General features: G+C 42.2%; 1 protein-coding gene across 1 annotated transcript; it reads left to right on the top strand.

Moving 5' to 3' along the window:
• Positions 1-13009: 13009 nt before the first annotated feature.
• On the top strand, positions 13010-16384 carry LOC134310710 (protein NLRC3-like). The gene is made up of 2 exons (XM_062992339.1): positions 13010-13371; positions 15573-16384. The coding sequence occupies exons 1-2, from the start codon at positions 13233-13235 to the stop codon at positions 16382-16384; spliced, it is 951 nt and encodes a 316-aa protein (XP_062848409.1). The 5' UTR covers positions 13010-13232.
• The last annotated feature ends 5623 nt before the right edge of the window (positions 16385-22007 follow it).

Here is a 22007-nt window from a genome sequence, read left to right as displayed (position 1 = left end):
AAATGAACTGGTTACAGTTTGGGGTATTTGTGATAGTAAGAAATGAACTGGTTACAGTTTGGGGTATTTATGATGGTAAGAAATGAACTGGTTACAGTTTGGGGTATTTGTGATTGTAAGAAATGAACTGGTTACAGTTTGGGGTATTTGTGATGGTAAGAAATGAACTGGTTACAGTTTGGGGTATTTATGATGGTAAGAAATGAACTGGTTACAGTTTGGGGTATTTATGATGGTGAGAAATGAACTGGTTACAGTTTGGGGTATTTATGACGGTGAGAAATGAACTGGTTACAGTTTGGGGTATTTATGACGGTGATAAATGAACTGGTTACAGTTTGGGGTATTTATGATGGTGAGAAATGAAGTGGTTACAGTTTGGGGTATTTATGATGGTAAGAAATGAACTGGTTACAGTTTGGGGTATTTATGACGGTGATAAATGAACTGGTTACAGTTTGGGGTATTTATGATGGTGAGAAATGAAGTGGTTACAGTTTGGGGTATTTATGATGGTGAGAAATGAACTGGTTACAGTTTGGGGTATTTATGACGGTGAGAAATGAACTGGTTACAGTTTGGGGTATTTATGACGGTGATAAATGAACTGGTTACAGTTTGGGGTATTTATGATGGTGAGAAATGAAGTGGTTACAGTTTGGGGTATTTATGATGGTAAGAAATGAACTGGTTACAGTTTGGGGTATTTATGACGGTAAGAAATGAACTGGTTACAGTTTGGGGTATTTATGATGGTGAGAAATGAAGTGGTTACAGTTTGGGGTATTTATGATGGTAAGAAATGAAACTGGTTACAGTTTGGGGTATTTATGAGTGTAAGAAATGAACTGGTTACAGTTTGGGGTATTTATGATGGTAAGAAATGAACTGGTTACAGTTTGGGGTATTTATGAGTGTAAGAAATGAACTGGTTACAGTTTGGGGTATTTATGACGGTAAGAAATGATCTGGTTACAGTTTGGGGTATTTATGAGTGTAAGAAATGAACTGGTTACAGTTTGGGGTATTTATGATGGTAAGAAATGAACTGGTTACAGTTTGGGGTATTTATGATGGTAAGAAATGAACTGGTTACAGTTTGGGGTATTTATGACGGTAAGAAATGAACTGGTTACAGTTTGGGGTATTTATGACGGTAAGAAATGATCTGGTTACAGTTTGGGGTATTTATGAGTGTAAGAAATGAACTGGTTACAGTTTGGGGTATTTATGATGGTAAGAAATGAACTGGTTACAGTTTGGGGTATTTATGACGGTAAGAAATGAACTGGTTACAGTTTGGGGTATTTATGACGGTAAGAAATGATCTGGTTACAGTTTGGGGTATTTATGAGTGTAAGAAATGAACTGGTTACAGTTTGGGGTATTTATGATGGTAAGAAATGAACTGGTTACAGTTTGGGGTATTTATGACGGTAAGAAATGAACTGGTTACAGTTTGGGGTATTTATGACGGTAAGAAATGATCTGGTTACAGTTTGGGGTATTTATGAGTGTAAGAAATGAACTGGTTACAGTTTGGGGTATTTATGATGGTAAGAAATGAACTGGTTACAGTTTGGGGTATTTATGACGGTAAGAAATGAACTGGTTACAGTTTGGGGTATTTATGACGGTAAGAAATGATCTGGTTACAGTTTGGGGTATTTATGAGTGTAAGAAATGAACTGGTTACAGTTTGGGGTATTTATGATGGTAAGAAATGAACTGGTTACAGTTTGGGGTATTTATGATGGTAAGAAATGAACTGGTTACAGTTTGGGGTATTTATGATGGTAAGAAATGAACTGGTTACAGTTTGGGGTATTTATGATGGTAAGAAATGAACTGGTTACAGTTTGGGGTATTTATGATGGTAAGAAATGAACTGGTTACAGTTTGGGGTATTTATGATGGTAAGAAATGAACTGGTTACAGTTTGGGGTATTTATGACGGTAAGAAATGAACTGGTTACAGTTTGGGGTATTTATGACGGTAAGAAATGATCTGGTTACAGTTTGGGGTATTTATGAGTGTAAGAAATGAACTGGTTACAGTTTGGGGTATTTATGACGGTAAGAAATGATCTGGTTACAGTTTGGGGTATTTATGAGTGTAAGAAATGAACTGGTTACAGTTTGGGGTATTTATGATGGTAAGAAATGAACTGGTTACAGTTTGGGGTATTTATGACGGTAAGAAATGAACTGGTTACAGTTTGGGGTATTTATGACGGTAAGAAATGATCTGGTTACAGTTTGGGGTATTTATGAGTGTAAGAAATGAACTGGTTACAGTTTGGGGTATTTATGATGGTAAGAAATGAACTGGTTACAGTTTGGGGTATTTATGACGGTAAGAAATGAACTGGTTACAGTTTGGGGTATTTATGACGGTAAGAAATGATCTGGTTACAGTTTGGGGTATTTATGAGTGTAAGAAATGAACTGGTTACAGTTTGGGGTATTTATGATGGTAAGAAATGAACTGGTTACAGTTTGGGGTATTTATGACGGTAAGAAATGAACTGGTTACAGTTTGGGGTATTTATGACGGTAAGAAATGATCTGGTTACAGTTTGGGGTATTTATGAGTGTAAGAAATGAACTGGTTACAGTTTGGGGTATTTATGATGGTAAGAAATGAACTGGTTACAGTTTGGGGTATTTATGATGGTAAGAAATGAACTGGTTACAGTTTGGGGTATTTATGATGGTAAGAAATGAACTGGTTACAGTTTGGGGTATTTATGATGGTAAGAAATGAACTGGTTACAGTTTGGGGTATTTATGATGGTAAGAAATGAACTGGTTACAGTTTGGGGTATTTATGATGGTAAGAAATGAACTGGTTACAGTTTGGGGTATTTATGACGGTAAGAAATGAACTGGTTACAGTTTGGGGTATTTATGACGGTAAGAAATGATCTGGTTACAGTTTGGGGTATTTATGAGTGTAAGAAATGAACTGGTTACAGTTTGGGGTATTTATGATGGTAAGAAATGAACTGGTTACAGTTTGGGGTATTTATGACGGTAAGAAATGAACTGGTTACAGTTTGGGGTATTTATGACGGTAAGAAATGAACTGGTTACAGTTTGGGGTATTTATGACGGTAAGAAATGATCTGGTTACAGTTTGGGGTATTTATGAGTGTAAGAAATGAACTGGTTACAGTTTGGGGTATTTATGAGTGTAAGAAATGAACTGGTTACAGTTTGGGGTATTTATGATGGTAAGAAATGAACTGGTTACAGTTTGGGGTATTTATGATGGTAAGAAATGAACTGGTTACAGTTTGGGGTATTTATGATGGTAAGAAATGAACTGGTTACAGTTTGGGGTATTTATGATGGTAAGAAATGAACTGGTTACAGTTTGGGGTATTTATGATGGTAAGAAATGAACTGGTTACAGTTTGGGGTATTTATGATGGTAAGAAATGAACTGGTTACAGTTTGGGGTATTTATGATGGTAAGAAATGAACTGGTTACAGTTTGGGGTATTTATGATGGTAAGAAATGAACTGGTTACAGTTTGGGGTATTTATGATGGTAAGAAATGAACTGGTTACAGTTTGGGGTATTTATGATGGTAAGAAATGAACTGGTTACAGTTTGGGGTATTTATGACGGTAAGAAATGAACTGGTTACAGTTTGGGGTATTTATGACGGTAAGAAATGATCTGGTTACAGTTTGGGGTATTTATGAGTGTAAGAAATGAACTGGTTACAGTTTGGGGTATTTATGACGGTAAGAAATGATCTGGTTACAGTTTGGGGTATTTATGAGTGTAAGAAATGAACTGGTTACAGTTTGGGGTATTTATGATGGTAAGAAATGAACTGGTTACAGTTTGGGGTATTTATGACGGTAAGAAATGAACTGGTTACAGTTTGGGGTATTTATGACGGTAAGAAATGATCTGGTTACAGTTTGGGGTATTTATGAGTGTAAGAAATGAACTGGTTACAGTTTGGGGTATTTATGATGGTAAGAAATGAACTGGTTACAGTTTGGGGTATTTATGACGGTAAGAAATGAACTGGTTACAGTTTGGGGTATTTATGACGGTAAGAAATGATCTGGTTACAGTTTGGGGTATTTATGAGTGTAAGAAATGAACTGGTTACAGTTTGGGGTATTTATGATGGTAAGAAATGAACTGGTTACAGTTTGGGGTATTTATGACGGTAAGAAATGAACTGGTTACAGTTTGGGGTATTTATGACGGTAAGAAATGATCTGGTTACAGTTTGGGGTATTTATGAGTGTAAGAAATGAACTGGTTACAGTTTGGGGTATTTATGATGGTAAGAAATGAACTGGTTACAGTTTGGGGTATTTATGATGGTAAGAAATGAACTGGTTACAGTTTGGGGTATTTATGATGGTAAGAAATGAACTGGTTACAGTTTGGGGTATTTATGATGGTAAGAAATGAACTGGTTACAGTTTGGGGTATTTATGATGGTAAGAAATGAACTGGTTACAGTTTGGGGTATTTATGATGGTAAGAAATGAACTGGTTACAGTTTGGGGTATTTATGACGGTAAGAAATGAACTGGTTACAGTTTGGGGTATTTATGACGGTAAGAAATGATCTGGTTACAGTTTGGGGTATTTATGAGTGTAAGAAATGAACTGGTTACAGTTTGGGGTATTTATGATGGTAAGAAATGAACTGGTTACAGTTTGGGGTATTTATGACGGTAAGAAATGAACTGGTTACAGTTTGGGGTATTTATGACGGTAAGAAATGATCTGGTTACAGTTTGGGGTATTTATGAGTGTAAGAAATGAACTGGTTACAGTTTGGGGTATTTATGAGTGTAAGAAATGAACTGGTTACAGTTTGGGGTATTTATGATGGTAAGAAATGAACTGGTTACAGTTTGGGGTATTTATGATGGTAAGAAATGAACTGGTTACAGTTTGGGGTATTTATGATGGTAAGAAATGAACTGGTTACAGTTTGGGGTATTTATGATGGTAAGAAATGAACTGGTTACAGTTTGGGGTATTTATGATGGTAAGAAATGAACTGGTTACAGTTTGGGGTATTTATGATGGTAAGAAATGAACTGGTTACAGTTTGGGGTATTTATGATGGTAAGAAATGAACTGGTTACAGTTTGGGGTATTTATGATGGTAAGAAATGAACTGGTTACAGTTTGGGGTATTTATGACGGTAAGAAATGAACTGGTTACAGTTTGGGGTATTTATGACGGTAAGAAATGATCTGGTTACAGTTTGGGGTATTTATGAGTGTAAGAAATGAACTGGTTACAGTTTGGGGTATTTATGATGGTAAGAAATGAACTGGTTACAGTTTGGGGTATTTATGACGGTAAGAAATGAACTGGTTACAGTTTGGGGTATTTATGACGGTAAGAAATGATCTGGTTACAGTTTGGGGTATTTATGAGTGTAAGAAATGAACTGGTTACAGTTTGGGGTATTTATGAGTGTAAGAAATGAACTGGTTACAGTTTGGGGTATTTATGATGGTAAGAAATGAACTGGTTACAGTTTGGGGTATTTATGATGGTAAGAAATGAACTGGTTACAGTTTGGGGTATTTATGATGGTAAGAAATGAACTGGTTACAGTTTGGGGTATTTATGATGGTAAGAAATGAACTGGTTACAGTTTGGGGTATTTATGATGGTAAGAAATGAACTGGTTACAGTTTGGGGTATTTATGATGGTAAGAAATGAACTGGTTACAGTTTGGGGTATTTATGATGGTAAGAAATGAACTGGTTAATAAACGTTTATTCCCCTTGATATGGTAATAAATAAATGGGTGAATAAACTGGCTGCACCTCCAGGCAACAGATGTAAATGATTTACACAGACCCGGATCAGAAACTGATATTTAGAATAAAGTGGATTTTGTTGGCAGAACTTAATGTTACAAATTACATTTTTAAAGCATCTTCACAAAAACAGCAGCTGAAAAGTTTATTTATTTATTATTATATTATTTTATATTATTATATTATATTATATTATTATAATAAAGAAACTTTGAGATGATTAAGAACAAACACTTTACACCCTCTTCACATTTATTATAGAATTTTTCTCACTTTTCTTTTATCTGTTAAACTAAACCTCATTTTATAACTAAGCTATGTAAGGTCATGATTTGGGACCCAGGGCTGGACAGAAAGAAGGTGAAGGTCAGTGTGAAACATTTACATGAACTTTGGGTTTTATTTAGATCAGATGTTTAGTCTAAAAGAAAACTGATCTCAGCAGGAAATAAAAGAATTTTTCTGAAGGACACAGAGACGTGATGAAGCTTTAAAACTGATCGTCTTGTTTTTTTAATCTTAATAAACTCCTCATCAGCAGAGCCACCAGAATCCCAGAGAACCCCTCTCACCTCCACCTGCTGCCTCACAGGGAGCTCAGGCAGTAATCTAACACTCTACAGCGCTGGTTACATTCCTGCTCTGGTAATTGTTTTTATTCTTTTATTTTCTCTCCTGCTGTTATTTCTTGTAACATTTATTTGTTATTTGTTGGTTTATCTGTTTAATCTGTTCAGCCACAGCATTTGGGTTTAGAACCATTTGGGTGGTGAGTCTGAGGTTCTTGCTTACAGTATCAATAACAACCGCCATGTAAACATCAATATAATGTTTTCTAAATAAAATAATAATTAAACCCATTTTATACAATTTAGCAGAAGTGAAGAAATAAGAGAATTGATCAGATCTGTAAATAATAAATATCAGTAAGAATAAAAGTACTAATAATGACTAATAACAGAATTAATAACGGTAATAATATTAATGCACTGATTCATAATAAATGTTTCTGATCGTTATTGAATCCTTTATTAATTAAACTCACAACTAAATCTGACCGAACACTGTAACTCTTCCACATCCCTGAATACTGAACATTAGTTTATAGATCAGCTGAGGATTTAAAGTGATAAAGTTTATATTTAATAACAATGTATAAAAGGTGTTTACATCTATTTTCTCCTAGTGATTCATAAGTAACACGTTCATCTGGAAACAAGACCTTCATCTGGAACACCATAATCTATGGAGACACAGTTTCTGTTCATCATCCTGTTTTTTACAGGTGAGACAAAAAAGTTGCTTTAATTATCCTTGAGATGTGACCTGATCCCAACTGTTCTCCACCCGTCCACATTTAAAAAGGAACATGACAGACCTGCGTAGCTACTAACAAAAGTTCATAATCAGCTGGAAACAATCATCACAATGAGGTGCTAGAAATAATTCATTCATTAATTTACTATCTTTATTACCACTGATTTATCCTGGTCAGGGTCATGTCAGGACAGGCAGGAAAAATCCCAAACATGTTGTCAGTACATCAACGGGCACAAACACAAACAATTTAGTAGCTCCAATTTGCATGTGTGACTGCAGATCAACACCACGCCTAAAGAACCCTGAACATTCAAAGTGCTATGTGCTGCACCACCGTGCTGTCTAACACCTGATGTATACAATATATATGGGTGTATAGATGTATAAATACATGAGTGTATAGATATATAGATGTATAGATACATTTACATTTTCAGCATTTAGCAGACGCTCTTATCCAGAGTGACTTACAGAAGAGCTTCTATAGTGAACATTTCATTTCTCAAGTTTAGGAAAACAACAGTTGAAGATACAAATCTGCTGAAACCTGTTAGAACCAAAGTGTTTTTTTTTTTTTTGGAAATGGAAAAAATGGAAAAAAATGTTAGTAAATAAGTACAAGTCAGCTTAAGTGTTTAGTAAAAAGGTGATGAAGGTTTTTAATCGTTTTTTAAAGACAGCAAGAGACTCAGATGTTCGGACAGACAGAGGAAGTTCATTCCACCACTTGGGCGCTAGAACAGAGAAGAGCCTTGATGCTTGTCTTCCTTTAGTCCTGGGTGGAGGATCAAGTCGAGCGAGACTAGTGGCTCGGAGGTTGCGTGGTACAGAGCGGGTTTGATTAGACCATGAAGGTAGCTTGGGGCTGGTCCATTTTTGGCTTTGTAGGCGAGCATCAGTGTTTTAAACTGAATCCGTGCAGCTACGTGGTAGCTAGGTGATGATGTGGCAGCAAGGGGGTGATGAGGCAGCAGTGGGGTGATGATGAGGATGTGGCAGCAGTGGGGTGATGATGAGGCAGCAGTGGGGTGATGAGGCAGCAGTGGGGTGATGATGAGGCAGCAGTGGGGTGATGATGAGGCAGCAGTGGGGTGATGATGAGGCAGCAGTGGGGTGATGACGTGGCAGCAGTGGGGTGATGGTGTGGCAGCAGTGGGGTGATGATGTGGCAGCAGTGGAGTGATGTGGCAGTGTTTAGGTTGGTTAAAAACCAGACGGGCAGCTGCATTTTGAATGAGCTGCAAGGGTTTAATCGTGGACATGGGAGCTCCAGCCAGAAGGGAGTTGCAGTCGTCCTACAGATACATGAGTGTATAGATATATGTTCGGGTGCTGGAGCCAGGCAGTCTAAAGTGTTGTAACGCTCATTGAAGTCCTGACTGAACAGTTAAAGTGAATCTTGTCGTGTCTCTTTATTCACACACCTCCACCACCACACGCAGCGGCTACATGAGCCGACCCTCCCCGGTAGCAACTGGCTAATGCTAGCAGGAAAGTGCAGCTATAATCCTTTTAAAATTAATTCACAACACAAAAAGTCGAGGGGTCTAAATCCACCGTATGATATTAAAAACATCTTAAAATAAAGAATTTTTTTTTTTATTGGAAGCAAAAATGATTCATTAACAGACTCAGTATTGTAAACTTGATGTTATATTATTTACAGGAATCATCCCAATTATCTCGCCTGTCCCTCGTAAGTACTATTTTATTAGTTCTGAAAAAACATGGAGTGATGCCCGAGCTTACTGCCAAGCCAACCACGAGGACCTGGCGATCATCGACAGCGCTGCTAACATGCTGAGACTTCAAACGGATGCAAAGGGAACACTAAATAATACTCTCATTCTTATTGGGATGTACCTCAATCAAAATAGTTTCCTCTGGTCCTACAGAAATGAGTCACTAGGAAGTTTTACCAACTGGGCATCAGGATACCCCAATAATGTGGGAGGGCAACTAAACTGTGCCCTGCTAACTCAGTCGGGTTGGTATACTGTGGTGTGTACACTACTGCGAGCCTTCATATGCTATGATGGTGAGTAATACATAATTTACAGTGATATAAAATGTTCTCACCTTATATAAATTTACAATCCTGAATCAGAAAAAATTGGGACAGCAAGGAAAATGTGAATAAAAAAAGAACACAGAGTTTCCTACATTGACTTTGACTTTTATTTGATGTCAGACAGGATGAAGCTGAGATATTTCATCTTTTATCTGCTGAACTTCATTTCATTTATTATTAAACATTCATCCCTGCACTAAGATCTCAATGTATTAATGTAAATTACCTTTACCAAGGGTACTGACACACCCTACAGATCCTGGTACTGACACACCCTACAGATCCTGGTACTGACACACCCTACAGATCCTGGTACTGACACACCCTACAGATCCTGGTAGTAACACACCCTACAGATCCTGGTAGTGACACACCCTACAGATCCTGGTACTGACACACCCTACAGATCCTGGTAGTGACACACCCTACAGATCCTGGTACTGAGACACCCTACCGATCCTGGTACTGACACGCCCTACAGATCCTGGTACTGACACACCCTACAGATCCTGGTACTGACACACCCTACAGATCCTGGTACTGACACACCCTACAGATCCTGGTAGTGACACACCCTACAGATCCTGGTACTGACACACCCTACAGATCCTGGTACTGACACACCCTACAGATCCTGGTAGTGACACACCCTACAGATCCTGGTACTGACACACCCTACAGATCCTGGTACTGACACACCCTACAGATCCTGGTAGTGACACACCCTACAGATCCTGGTACTGACACACCCTACAGATCCTGGTACTGACACACCCTACAGATCCTGGTACTGACACACCCTACAGATCCTGGTACTGACACACCCCCATACCATGACACACCCTACAGATCCTGGTAGTGACACACCCTACAGATCCTGGTACTGACACACCCTACAGTTCCTGGTAGTGACACACCCTACAGATCCTGGTACTGACACACCCTACAGTTCCTGGTAGTGACACACCCTACAGATCCTGGTACTGACACACCCCCATACCATGACAGACCCTGGCGTATGGACGTGTTGCTGATAACAGTCTGGATCCTTTTCCTCTTTGGTCCAGAGCACACTGCATCCATTTTTTCCAAAAAAGACCTGCAATGTTGATTCATCTGACCACAATACACGTTTCCACTGTGTGATGGTCCATCCAAGATCCCTCCGAGCCCAGAGAAGTGGACGCCGCTTCTGGACAATGGTTAACATAAAGCTTCTTTTTTGCACAGTAAAGTGTTAAGTATGATTAGTGCAGTAACTCTGTATTGTAGAGCTGATAAAGGTTTGATAAACTAATCCCTCACCCATGTGGTTATATCAGCTAGTGTTGAGTGGAGGTTCTTGATGGCGTCTGAGGGATGGAAGATCACGAGCGTTCAGATTAAGCTGCACCCTCCACCTTTACACACTGAAATTCCTCCTGATTCCTTGAATGGTTTAATGATATTCTGCACTGTAGAGGGAGAACATGCAAATCCCTTCCAATCTTTCTTTGAGGTTCATTGTTTTTAAACATTTCAATCATTTTCTCACACATTTGTGGACAAACTGGATCCTCTGATCATCTTTACTCATCAGAGACTCTCAGCCTTTCCTGGATGCTGCTTTTATACCGAACCATGATCACAATCACCTGTTCACATCGCCTGTTTATAATCACATAATTTATTTTTGCATTTTCTGTGCTGTCCCAACCTTTTCTGATTTGGTTTTGTACTTTGAGCATAACATTTTCTTTTGTACATATTTCTTACAGACAGCAGAACCGGCGCTGACCGTTACATTTACTACTCTACTGTAAAGACCTGGTCTGAAGCTCAGAGTTTCTGCAGACAGGATCACACAGATCTGGCCAGCGCAAGAACTGCAACTGAACACTCGGATATAATGGGAAAAATCTCTGGTGAAACCTGGTTCGGCCTTTACAGAGAACCCTGGAAGTGGCTGGACCAAACCGACATGTCTCTTCCGTGGTATCCTGGACAACCTAATAATTACTTTGGAAATGAAAGTGTTGGCTATATGTTTAAATTTCTGGCAGCCGATACACATGGTACCATCGTTATGTCCTTTCTCTGTTACAGAGGTGATTATTGATGTATTTACTTTATATTTATACTTTAAATTACCTGTAAAATGTGATGATGATGTTTTTATGCTTGTTTCTGTTTACAGTTATTACTGAACATAAGCAGCTGAGATTTAAGGTGGAGTCGAATCAGGACGTTAATGATCCCACAATAAAGGCTGCACTCTTGGAGATGGTGAGTCTGATCCTCCACAAGCTTCCATTTATATTGTGCAGTTCCTCCTTATTCCAGCAGCAGGAACCCAAATCTTCCCTAAATCTTCATCAAGTTTCTATACACTGTCCTAACCTGTACTGTAATCATCATCATCAGCTGCTGGATTCAGCTTCTCCACCAATTTTACACCCATCAACAACTTTCTTTATACATTATTTACTGATAAAATCATCTTCTGTCCTTCAGATCCAGCAGAAACTGAAGGATCATGGGATAGAACAGAACATCACACTGAAATGGAGAAAGCAACCAGATGGAGTGGTGTTCCACAAGATGAAGATACATAAAAAACTTAAACAACCTATAAATAATTCTCTCTCTCAGATAATTTACTTCTGTAGTAAATAGAATTAAATAAAAATATACAAGAAGTCTCAGTAAACACAGAAAGCCTCTTCCTCAGGGATTCTGGGTTCGAATCCCAAGCTTTACTGTTGGCCAAATGAGCAACTACACACATGGAAGACGGGCATGATTCTATAAATTATGTGCATAACCTCTAAAACTACCACAAACTGTCATGTTTTAATAAAGATCTGTTTAGTTAGTGAATAATTAATGATACTTTTTAAATGTGACGTTTCCTTAATAATGAATATCTTTTTATCTTGACGTCTAAGGCCGTGTCTGACGGAATGACTCTAACATCCTAAATGATACCTCGCTTCTTCAAGTTCAATTCTGGAAGATTGGAAGAGAATGAAGCTCGGTTTAATTCTTCTAAAGTCCATCCAACAACTGTTTATTCCACTCTTTTAATATCTACTTATTTCCTATAATTGTTATTAATATAATTATACTTTCTTCATCTACATCTTATAAATCAAAATATAGCATTAGGAATTATGTTATGCTAACAGTTATAGTAACTATTTACAAATATAAAGAACATTGTACTGCATGTATAATCGTGTATCTTTTATTAGGAATGTAACTATTTACAGCTTCAGTAATAATTTCCATGTTAAAGGATCTTCTATGTTAATCCTGTTGAATCTACACAGTGTGTTTAATAGTAAATCAGCTTATATTAGGAATTAACTTTTACAATCACTAAATCTCTGTGAGCCAATTTCAGGATGTTCATGTTAAAACTGAATCTACAGCAACATCTAGTGAGAACAAATTGTTATTGCAGCTCTCAGTTCAGCTTTCAGGTCGTGTTTCATTCAGAGTTTGTAACTTTTCCAGTTTCTAAAGGTTTCAAAGTTACTCAGTTTTTTGTGTTTATAATAAACCTAATATAAATAACGTAATTTCTTCATATTAAACAGTAATGTTGTATAAAATATTATTTTATTGTAAGAGCTTTGTAATCTATAATCATTAATAAATAATTTAAAGTAAACGAGATATGTAAATATTTGTTTTGAAGAGTTTGTTTTGGAGGAACTCCAGTGGTCAGTACAGTACATCATTGCTTTTAAAACAAAGATGAGGATTTGATAGAAAGAAAATAGATCCTTTGTCCTTGACGCTCGCTCTGGCTGCACGCTTTCTGTCTGCTCTCCACTTGCTTTTAGTTTTTAGTTAGTTTAGTTATTTTTGATCTTTTATTTCTAAAATATAGATCTCAATCAGCAGACACCGACAATAGATCGGCTGGAAAGGCACAGAATTACAAAACTACATTAAACTAGACATTTAGTTAATGGAGTTTTCCACTAGCTGTCAGACTGAACTCGAACACAGTTATCAGGACTACCATGGCTCCTATCACTACAGCGGGTTCTTCGTGCTGCTCCAACTGCTACAGACTCCTACGGAAAATCGCTGTGCTGGAGACAAAAATGCTCACAATCCTACCTGGAATGGACAGGAGAAATGGTTCCAGATCACTCGAGGGTGAGTCAAAATCTAACACAGAACAACCAACTAAGCTAAGGCTAGAGAGCTTAACAGACTTCCCGAAGCTTGACATTATTCAATCAAAACAGGGGAACAGAAACGAGCCATGTGAGAGAATAAGTCCGTGGCACAAACTTGGAGCAAAACCAAAAGCAGCAGGTGGCTGTCTTAATGTCTTCCACGCCAGACTGTTCACCATGGGCTCGGAAAGCTAAAACTATTCCAAAAGCTAGCACAATTGCACCCCGTGGGAAAATAGCAGGGTTGCAGCCAAAACCCATCCTTTTGCTGAATCGTTTTGAACCGCTCAGAAATCTGATCGAGGTTTTACCCCCAGTGGTAATGGTAACGAAACAAAACCAGCGAAGCTCACTATAAAAGGGGTCTCACAGCGGGCTAGCAAAAACACGAGGCTAACGCAGAGGCCGCTTCGAAAACTCTCAGAATTAAATGAGGAACTTCCCAACATCCTCTCCCAGCATGGAGCAATCGACCGAATTATTCTGCACGTGGGCAGAAATGACATTCGCAGAGAGGAGTCAGAAATCTTAAAGAACAACTTCACAACTGTTTAATACACTTGAGAAGCTGACTGCTCAGAAGTTCATCAGTGGGCCTCTCCCAGCCCGAGGATCTAATATGTTTTCACGGCTACTGAACCTCAACACATGGTTAAGCAGAACCTGCAGTTTGAAAGGTATGGATTATATTGACAATTTTAATGTATTCTGGGGGCGCAGATAATTTTTTTACCCAGATGGCACCCACCTAAGCAAGACTGGACTGAAAGCACTAAAGGACAACCTCCATTTTGCTCTTCACCACCCATCTGCTTCTTGGACTGACTCGACACAATACGTGCATCCTCAACCGCCCTCACCTGCTTTCAACCATGAAGGACCATCAAACATACAATCCCCATCACTGGAGAACACGGCTCAGGCTGAGTTTCTGACTCTTGACGAAAGCTATTACGACCTTCATCATCAGGCAGTGACACAGCAGTCAACAGCAGAGACATCACAGTCATCCTCCAACTTCTCTCTCTCAATAACATCACCTCAACATATGGATTTCACAGAGAAAATGGAGAAACTGGTGTGTGTTGGGACTAAACACACTCACACTCCATCTCAGCCAGTCCACAGGTTTCATGCAAAAAGACCAGGGCACCCCTTCCCCCCTGTCCACAGCCCCCTCCCCATTCTCTGAGGCCACTTCAGCACCGTCAGCAGCAGCCTTGTACTTCATCTACTCTGGCTGTACAGAGTTCAGAATGTTTAGCGAGTGCTACTGATAGCGGCTTCAGAATACAAAACAATGATAACACTTTGTGATGTGTTCAGGGTCCTTGCTATAGCAGATATGATACTGACAACAGTTTGGAGAGTAAGCTTGGACCCAGTATGCCTGAAATGTTTTCTATTTCTGTGTTGATTAGAAATAGAAAGAATAGAACGCATTCAGCATATTGTCAACCAGTCTAACCTCTTACCTGTACCACCACAACCTCGGGCTGCCCCAGGGGCTCCTGTGGTTCCTTTAACGCTAGCTCTGCTTAATATTAGATCTCTAGCCAACAAATCATTTTTAGTGAATGACATAATTATATCCTACAGTTTAGATTTTCTGTTTCTAACTGAAACATGGTTAGCAGAAGGAAACTTCAGTTCTATGAATGTGTGTGGAAGTGGTAGGAAAGGTGGAGGAGTGGCTGCCTTATTTAAAGATGTATTCCAGTGCAAAGAGACTGTGCTTGGCAATTTTATGTCTTTTGAATACCTGTGTTTTATTTTGCAGGGTTCTCCCAAAATTTTATTTTTAACCATTTATAAACCTCCAAGATACTCTGCACATTTTATAGATGAATTTACTGAACTACTGTCAGTTATCTCCATTGAGTACAGCTTCTTCATCATAACTGGGGATTTTAACATCCACTTAGATAATAACAAGGACCTGGATTTTGTAAAGTTGTTTTGAGACAATGTCTGTTGTAAAAAGCGCTATATAAATAAAGTTGACTTGACTTGACTTGACAATAACACCTCCGTCATTAAACCTGATCAGTATGGACTGTTATGTCTGAATAAATCAGTATCTGATAGAGATGATCAGACAGATTAGTAGATAAGTTTAGATTTCATATTCTGGTTCATACAGTGAAATATTTCTCTTCATGTTCTTCTGTTTATTAGAGCTGATCTCTGTTTATCAGAAGAACCTCAAAACCAAACTGATAGAGAAATATAAAAGAATTAATGAAGGAATCTCACAGCCTGGATCATCAGTTCTCCTGGATCAGATCTACACTGAGCTCTACATCACAGAGGGTTCGAGTGGAGACGTCAATAATGAACATGAGGTGAGACAGATTGAAACCACATCCAGGAGACCAACAACACAGGAGAAACCCATCAAATGTAACGACCTCTTTAAAGACACGTCCATCAGAACTGTGCTGACTAAAGGAGTTGCTGGAATTGGAAAAACAGTGCAGAAGTTCTCTGTGCAGAAGTTCATTCTGGACTGGGCTGAAGGAAAAGCCAATCAGGATGTTCTCTTCATGTTCCCACTTCCCTTTAGAGAGCTGAATCTGATGAAGGACAAACATCTCACTCTGATGGAGCTTCTTCATTATTTTTTTTCAGAATTTAAAAGAATAAAAGCAATAAACTGCAGCACCTACAAGATCATTTTCATCTTTGATGGTCTGGATGAGTGTCGACTTCCTCTAAACTTCCAGAACAATGAGATTGTGTGGGATGTAACAGAATCAGCCACAGTGGATGTGCTGCTAACAAACCACATCAAGGGGAACCTGCTTCCCTCTGCTCTCCTCTGGATCACCTCTCGACCAGCTGCAGCCAATCAGATCCCTCCTGAGTGTGTAGCCCAGGTAACAGAGGTACGAGGGTTCAGTGATCCTCAGAAAGAGGAGTACTTCAGGAAGAGGATCAGTGATGAGGACCTGGCCAGTAAAATCATCAAACACATGAAGTCATCATGAAGCCTCTACATCATGTGTCACATTCCAGTTTTCTGCTGGATTTCAGCCTCTGTTCTAGAGATAATGCTGGGTGAAGCAGAGGGTGGAGAGATAGTAGTAGTAGAACTTTATTGTCACTATAAATTGCAACAGGTACAATTACAGCGAAAATAGCCATCAACCCATCCAGAACATTCAATATGACAAGGTGGGGGGGGGGGAGGAGGGGAAGACAGGATAAGAAACAAGAAATAATAAACACATTGGGAGAGTAGGAGATAAAAAAAAAAAAACAGCAACCAGATTGTGCACACTATGGTAACACGAAAAAAAAAGCCCCTTACAGCACACAAGCACATGTAAACATAAAAACATAACATGCCACACAACCAGCCACGGGTTAGGGATGTGGGGATCGATAAAAAGTAACCAACTACGACAAGCAGCCATCCGGCGATTCGCAGCCATAACCAGCGCGCGCAGCAGACCCGTCCTGCCGTATTGGTGGAATTAAGTTAAGAGTGGAGACGTTGGGTTGGGGGTTGGGAAAAAGTTCTGTCAGCTCTTCATTCCTGTAAACAAAAAGTCTGTACAAAGTTCGTGATAAGATGGCGATTACAGCAGTTACTACCCAGAATGAAAGACAGTCAGAGAGCAGGGGAGGGTAGGTACGACATGACCCGTAGCAACAGATCCTCTGGAGGAATTTCCTTATCAGCAAGGCCGATGCTGATAACAGGGGAAGCCGAAGACCAGAAATGTTTTTTAATCTGAGCATGAGTAAAAATTTCTCAACACATGCTCCCAGATTGAGTCAGTCTCTGATTCAAACCATTTTGCATAGCTGTTAGTTTCTCCAAGATGGAATCCATATTGCGATTTATAGTCACAGTCTGAGTTCCATCGGCTCTGCCAAGCATATCAATCAAATTGGGCAGTTTCTGGGGACCTTTGACAACTGACCCAGCTCTTTTAATTTCCCGGTATAGCAGGGTAAAGCCTAATCCAATCAGCAAAATCCCCACAATCAAAGTTCTGAATAGGTAAACATCCTCTATGTCCTCTAACGAAAGAGGTGCCAGGCACACGACCCTCCACTTCCTCCAACACAGGGAGGAACACAAGGGGAACACGAGGTGGGAACACGGGGGGAACACAAGGAGGAACACGAGGGGGACACAGGAAGGACCATGAGGGGAACACGGGGGAATACGAGGGGAACACAAAGGGAACACGGGGGGGGGAACACAAGGGGAACATGAGGGGGCACGGGGGGAACACAAGGGAACAAAAGGAGAAACACAAGGAGGAACACAAGGGGAACACAGGGAGGAACATGAGGGGAACACAGGGAGGAACACAAGGGGAACACAGGGAGGAACATGAGGGGAACACAGGGGGGAACACGAGGGGAACACGGGGGAGAACACAAGGGGAATACGGGGGGAAACAAGGGAACACAAGGAGAAACATGAGGGGAACACAGGAAGGAACACGAGGGGAACATGAGGGGGAACACAGAGAGAAACCCAGGGGGAACACAAGGAGGAACAAAAGGGGGGAACACAGGTAGGAACACAAGGGGGAACACAGAGAGAAACCCAGGGGGGAACACAAGGAGGAACAAAATGAAGGAACACAGGGGCGAACACAGGAAGGAACATGAGGGGAACACAGGGGGAACACAGAGAGGAACACAAGGGGGAACACAGGGAGGAACACGAGGGGAACATGGGGGAACACAGGGGGAAACACGGGGAGGAACATGAGGGGAACACAGGGAGGAACACGAGGGGAACACAGGGAGGAAAACGGGGGAACACAGGGGGGAACACAGGGAGGAACACAGGGGAAAACAGGGAGGAACACGAGGGAAACACGGGGAGGAACTCGGGGGAACACAGAGAGAAACACAAGGGGGAACACAAGGAGGAACACGAGGGAGGAACACAAGAGGGAACACAGGGAGGAACACGAGGGGAACACGGGGGGGACACAGGGGAACAAGGAGTAACACGAGGGGAACACAGGGGGGAACACAGGGAGCAACACAAGGGGAACACAGGGAGGAACACGAGTGTAACACGAGGGGAACTCATGGGGGAACACAGGGAGGAATACAAGAGAAACACAAGGGAGGAACACAGGGAGGAACACGAGGGAAACAGGGGGGAACACAGGGAAAAACATGATGGGAACACAGGGGGGAACACAAGGGAACACAAGGAGAAACACGAGGGGAACACAGGGAGAAACACGAGGGGAACACAGGGAGGAACACGAGGGGAACACGAGGGGGGAACACAGGCAGGAACACAAGGGGAACACAGAAGGGAACACAGAAGGGAACACAAGGAGGAACACAAAGGGGAACACAACGGGGAACACAGGGAGGAACATGAGGGGAACACGGGGTGGAACATGGGGGAACACAGGGATGAACATGAGGGGAACACAGAGAGGAACACGAGGTGGGAACACAGGGAGGAACACAAGGGGAACATGAGGAGGGAACACAGTGAGGAAGACAGGGGGGGAAACAGGGAGGAACACGAGGGAAACACGGGACTAACACAAGGAGGAACATGAGGGGAACACGGGGAACACAGAGAGAAACACAGTGGGGAACACAAGGAGGAACATGAGGGGGGAACACAGGGGGGAACACGGAGGAACACGAGGGGAACACGGGGGAACACAGGGAGGAACACGAGGAGAACACAGTGGGAACACAGGGAGGAACACAGGGGGAACACAGGGAGGAACACGAGGGGAACACAGGGGGGAACACAGGGAGGAACACGAGGGGAACACAGGGGGGAACACAGAGAGGAACACAGGGGGGAACACAGGGAGGATCACGAGGGGAACACAGGGGAAACACAGAGAGGAACACACGGGGGAACACGGAAGAACATGAGGGAACACAAGGAGGAACACGAGGGGAACACGGGAGGAACACAAGGGGAACACGGGGGGACACGAGGTGGGAACACAGGAAGGAACACAGGGAGGAACACGAGGGGAACAAAGAGGTGAACACAAGGAGGAACATGAGGGAAACACAGGGAGGAACACAAGGGGAACAAGAGGGGGGAACACAGAGAGGAACACAGGGGGGAACACAAGGAGGAACACGAGGGGAACACGAGGGGAACACGGGGGAAAACAAGGAGGAACACGAAGTGGAACACGAGGGGAACACAGGGAGGAGCAAAGGGGGGAACACAGGAGAGAACACAAGGGGAACACAAGGGAGGAACATGAGGGGGGAACACAAGGAGGAACACAGGGGGGAACACGGAGGAACACGGGGGGAACACAAGGGGAACACAGGGAGGAACATGGGGGGACACAAGGGGAACACGGGGAAACACAAGAAGGAACATGAGGGGAACACGGGGGGAACTCGGGGGAACACAAGGAGGAACGTGAGGGGAACACAGGGAGGAACTCGAAGGGAACACAAGGAAGAACACAGGGAACACGGGGGGAACACGGGGGAACTAAAAGAGGAACATGAGGGGTTTACAGGGAGGAACACGAGGGGAACACAGGGGGGAACACAAAGAGGAACACGGTGGAACACAAGGGGAACATGAGGGGGGAACACGAGGGGAACACGGGGAAGAACACGGGGAGGAACACAACGGGGGAACACAGGGAGGAACATGAGGGGAACACGGGGGAACACAGGGAAGAACACAGGGAGGAACACAGGGAGGAACACGGGGAAGAACACAGGGAGGAACACAGGAAAGAACACAGGAAAGAACACGGGGAAGAACACAGGGAGGAACACAGGGAACAACACGGGAGGAACACAGGGAAGACCACGGGGAGGAACACGAGGAAGAACACGGGGAGGAACACAGGGAAGAACACGGGGAGGAACACGGGGAGGAACACGGGAAGGAACACAGGGAAGAAAATGGGGAGGAACACGGGGAGGAACACAGGGAGGAACACGGAAGAACACAGGGAAGAACACGGGGAGGAACACAGGGAGGAACACAGGGAAGAAAACGTGGAGGAACACGGAAGAACACGGGAGGAACAAAGGGAAGAATACAGGGAGGAACACAGGGATGAACACGGGAGGAACACAGGGAAGAACACGGAGAGGAACACATGGAAGAAGACAGGGAGGAACACAGGGAGGAACACAGGGAGGAACACAGGGAGGAACACAGGGAAGAACACCGGGAGGAACGCAGGGAAGAACACGGGGAGGAACACAGGGAAGAACACGGGTAGGATTACAGGTAAGAACACAGGGAAGAACACGGGCGGAACACAGGGAGGAACACAGGGAGGAACACGGTGAGGAACACAGGGAGGAACATGGGGAGGAACACGGGGAGGAACACAGGGAAAAACACGAGGGGGAACACAGGGAAGAACACGGTGAGGAACACAGGGAGGAACATGGGGAAGAACATGGGGAGGAACACGGGGAGGAACACAGGGAAGAACACGGGGAAGAACACTGGGAGGAACACAAGGAGGAACATGGGGAGGAACACAGGGGGGGACACGGGGGAACACGAGGGGAACACAGGGGGGAACACAGGGAAGAACACAGGGAGGAACACGGGGAGGAACACAGGGAGGAACACGGGGAGGAACACAAGGAGGAACACAGGGAAGAACACAGGGAGGAACACGGGGAGGAACACAGGGAGGAACACAGGGAGGAACACAGGGAGGAACACGGGGAGAAACACAGGGAAGAACACAGGGAGGAACACGGGGAGGAACACAGGGAGGAACACAGGGGGGAACACAGGGAGGAACACGGGGAGGAACACGGGGAGGAACACAGGGAAGAACACAGGGAAGAACACAGGGAGGAACACGGGGAGGAACACGGGGAGGAACACAGGGAGGAACACGGGGAGGAACACGGGGAGGAACACAGGGAAGAACACAGGGAGGAACACGGGGAGGAACACAGGGAGGAACACAGGGAGGAACACAGGGGGGAACACAGGGAAGAACACGGGCGGAACACATTTACATTTACGGCATTTAGCGGACACTTTTTTCCAAAGCTACTTACAGTATACAGTATAATCTAAGCAATTGAGGGATAAGGGCCCAACAGTGGCAACCTGGCAGCGGTGGGGCTTGAACCGGCAACCTTCTGCCCAAGCCCCCATCCTGATTTTATTTTTCAAATGTAATGCAGGTTTCAAGTTTATTTACACTATATGTTCAAAAGTATGTGGACACCCTTCCAGATCATTAGGGGTAGCCTAGTGGGTGGAGATTTGAGCTATCAGTTGAAAGGTTGTGTGTTTGTGTGTGTGTTTGTGTGTGTGTGTGTGTGTGTGTGTGTGTGTGTGTGTGTGTGTATACAGCGGTACCTTGTAACTCGACTCCCTTTTTGAGTTTAAAACGTTTATAATTAAAATAAATAAATAAATGAAGCTTAACGTGGTTTAATGTAGTAAAAGAAGGAGACAGGAGCACTAAACTTCTCTTCATTATTACTGCTCATAAGTTCTCGTTGTTTTAGTACAATTAGTCAATATAAACACACTGAAAAACAGTTAAACATCAATAAAAATACAATAAAAGCTGCACTTAAGTTTTACTTTTTTATTCTTTCCTGACGCTTCTTAATGGTGGAGATGCTAGA

This window comes from Trichomycterus rosablanca, chromosome 3 (genome assembly GCF_030014385.1).
Source record: "Trichomycterus rosablanca isolate fTriRos1 chromosome 3, fTriRos1.hap1, whole genome shotgun sequence".
Taxonomy (NCBI): domain Eukaryota; kingdom Metazoa; phylum Chordata; class Actinopteri; order Siluriformes; family Trichomycteridae; genus Trichomycterus; species Trichomycterus rosablanca.
The sequence above is the reverse complement of the archived record's forward strand: the minus strand, read 5'-3'. Positions and strand labels throughout refer to the sequence as shown.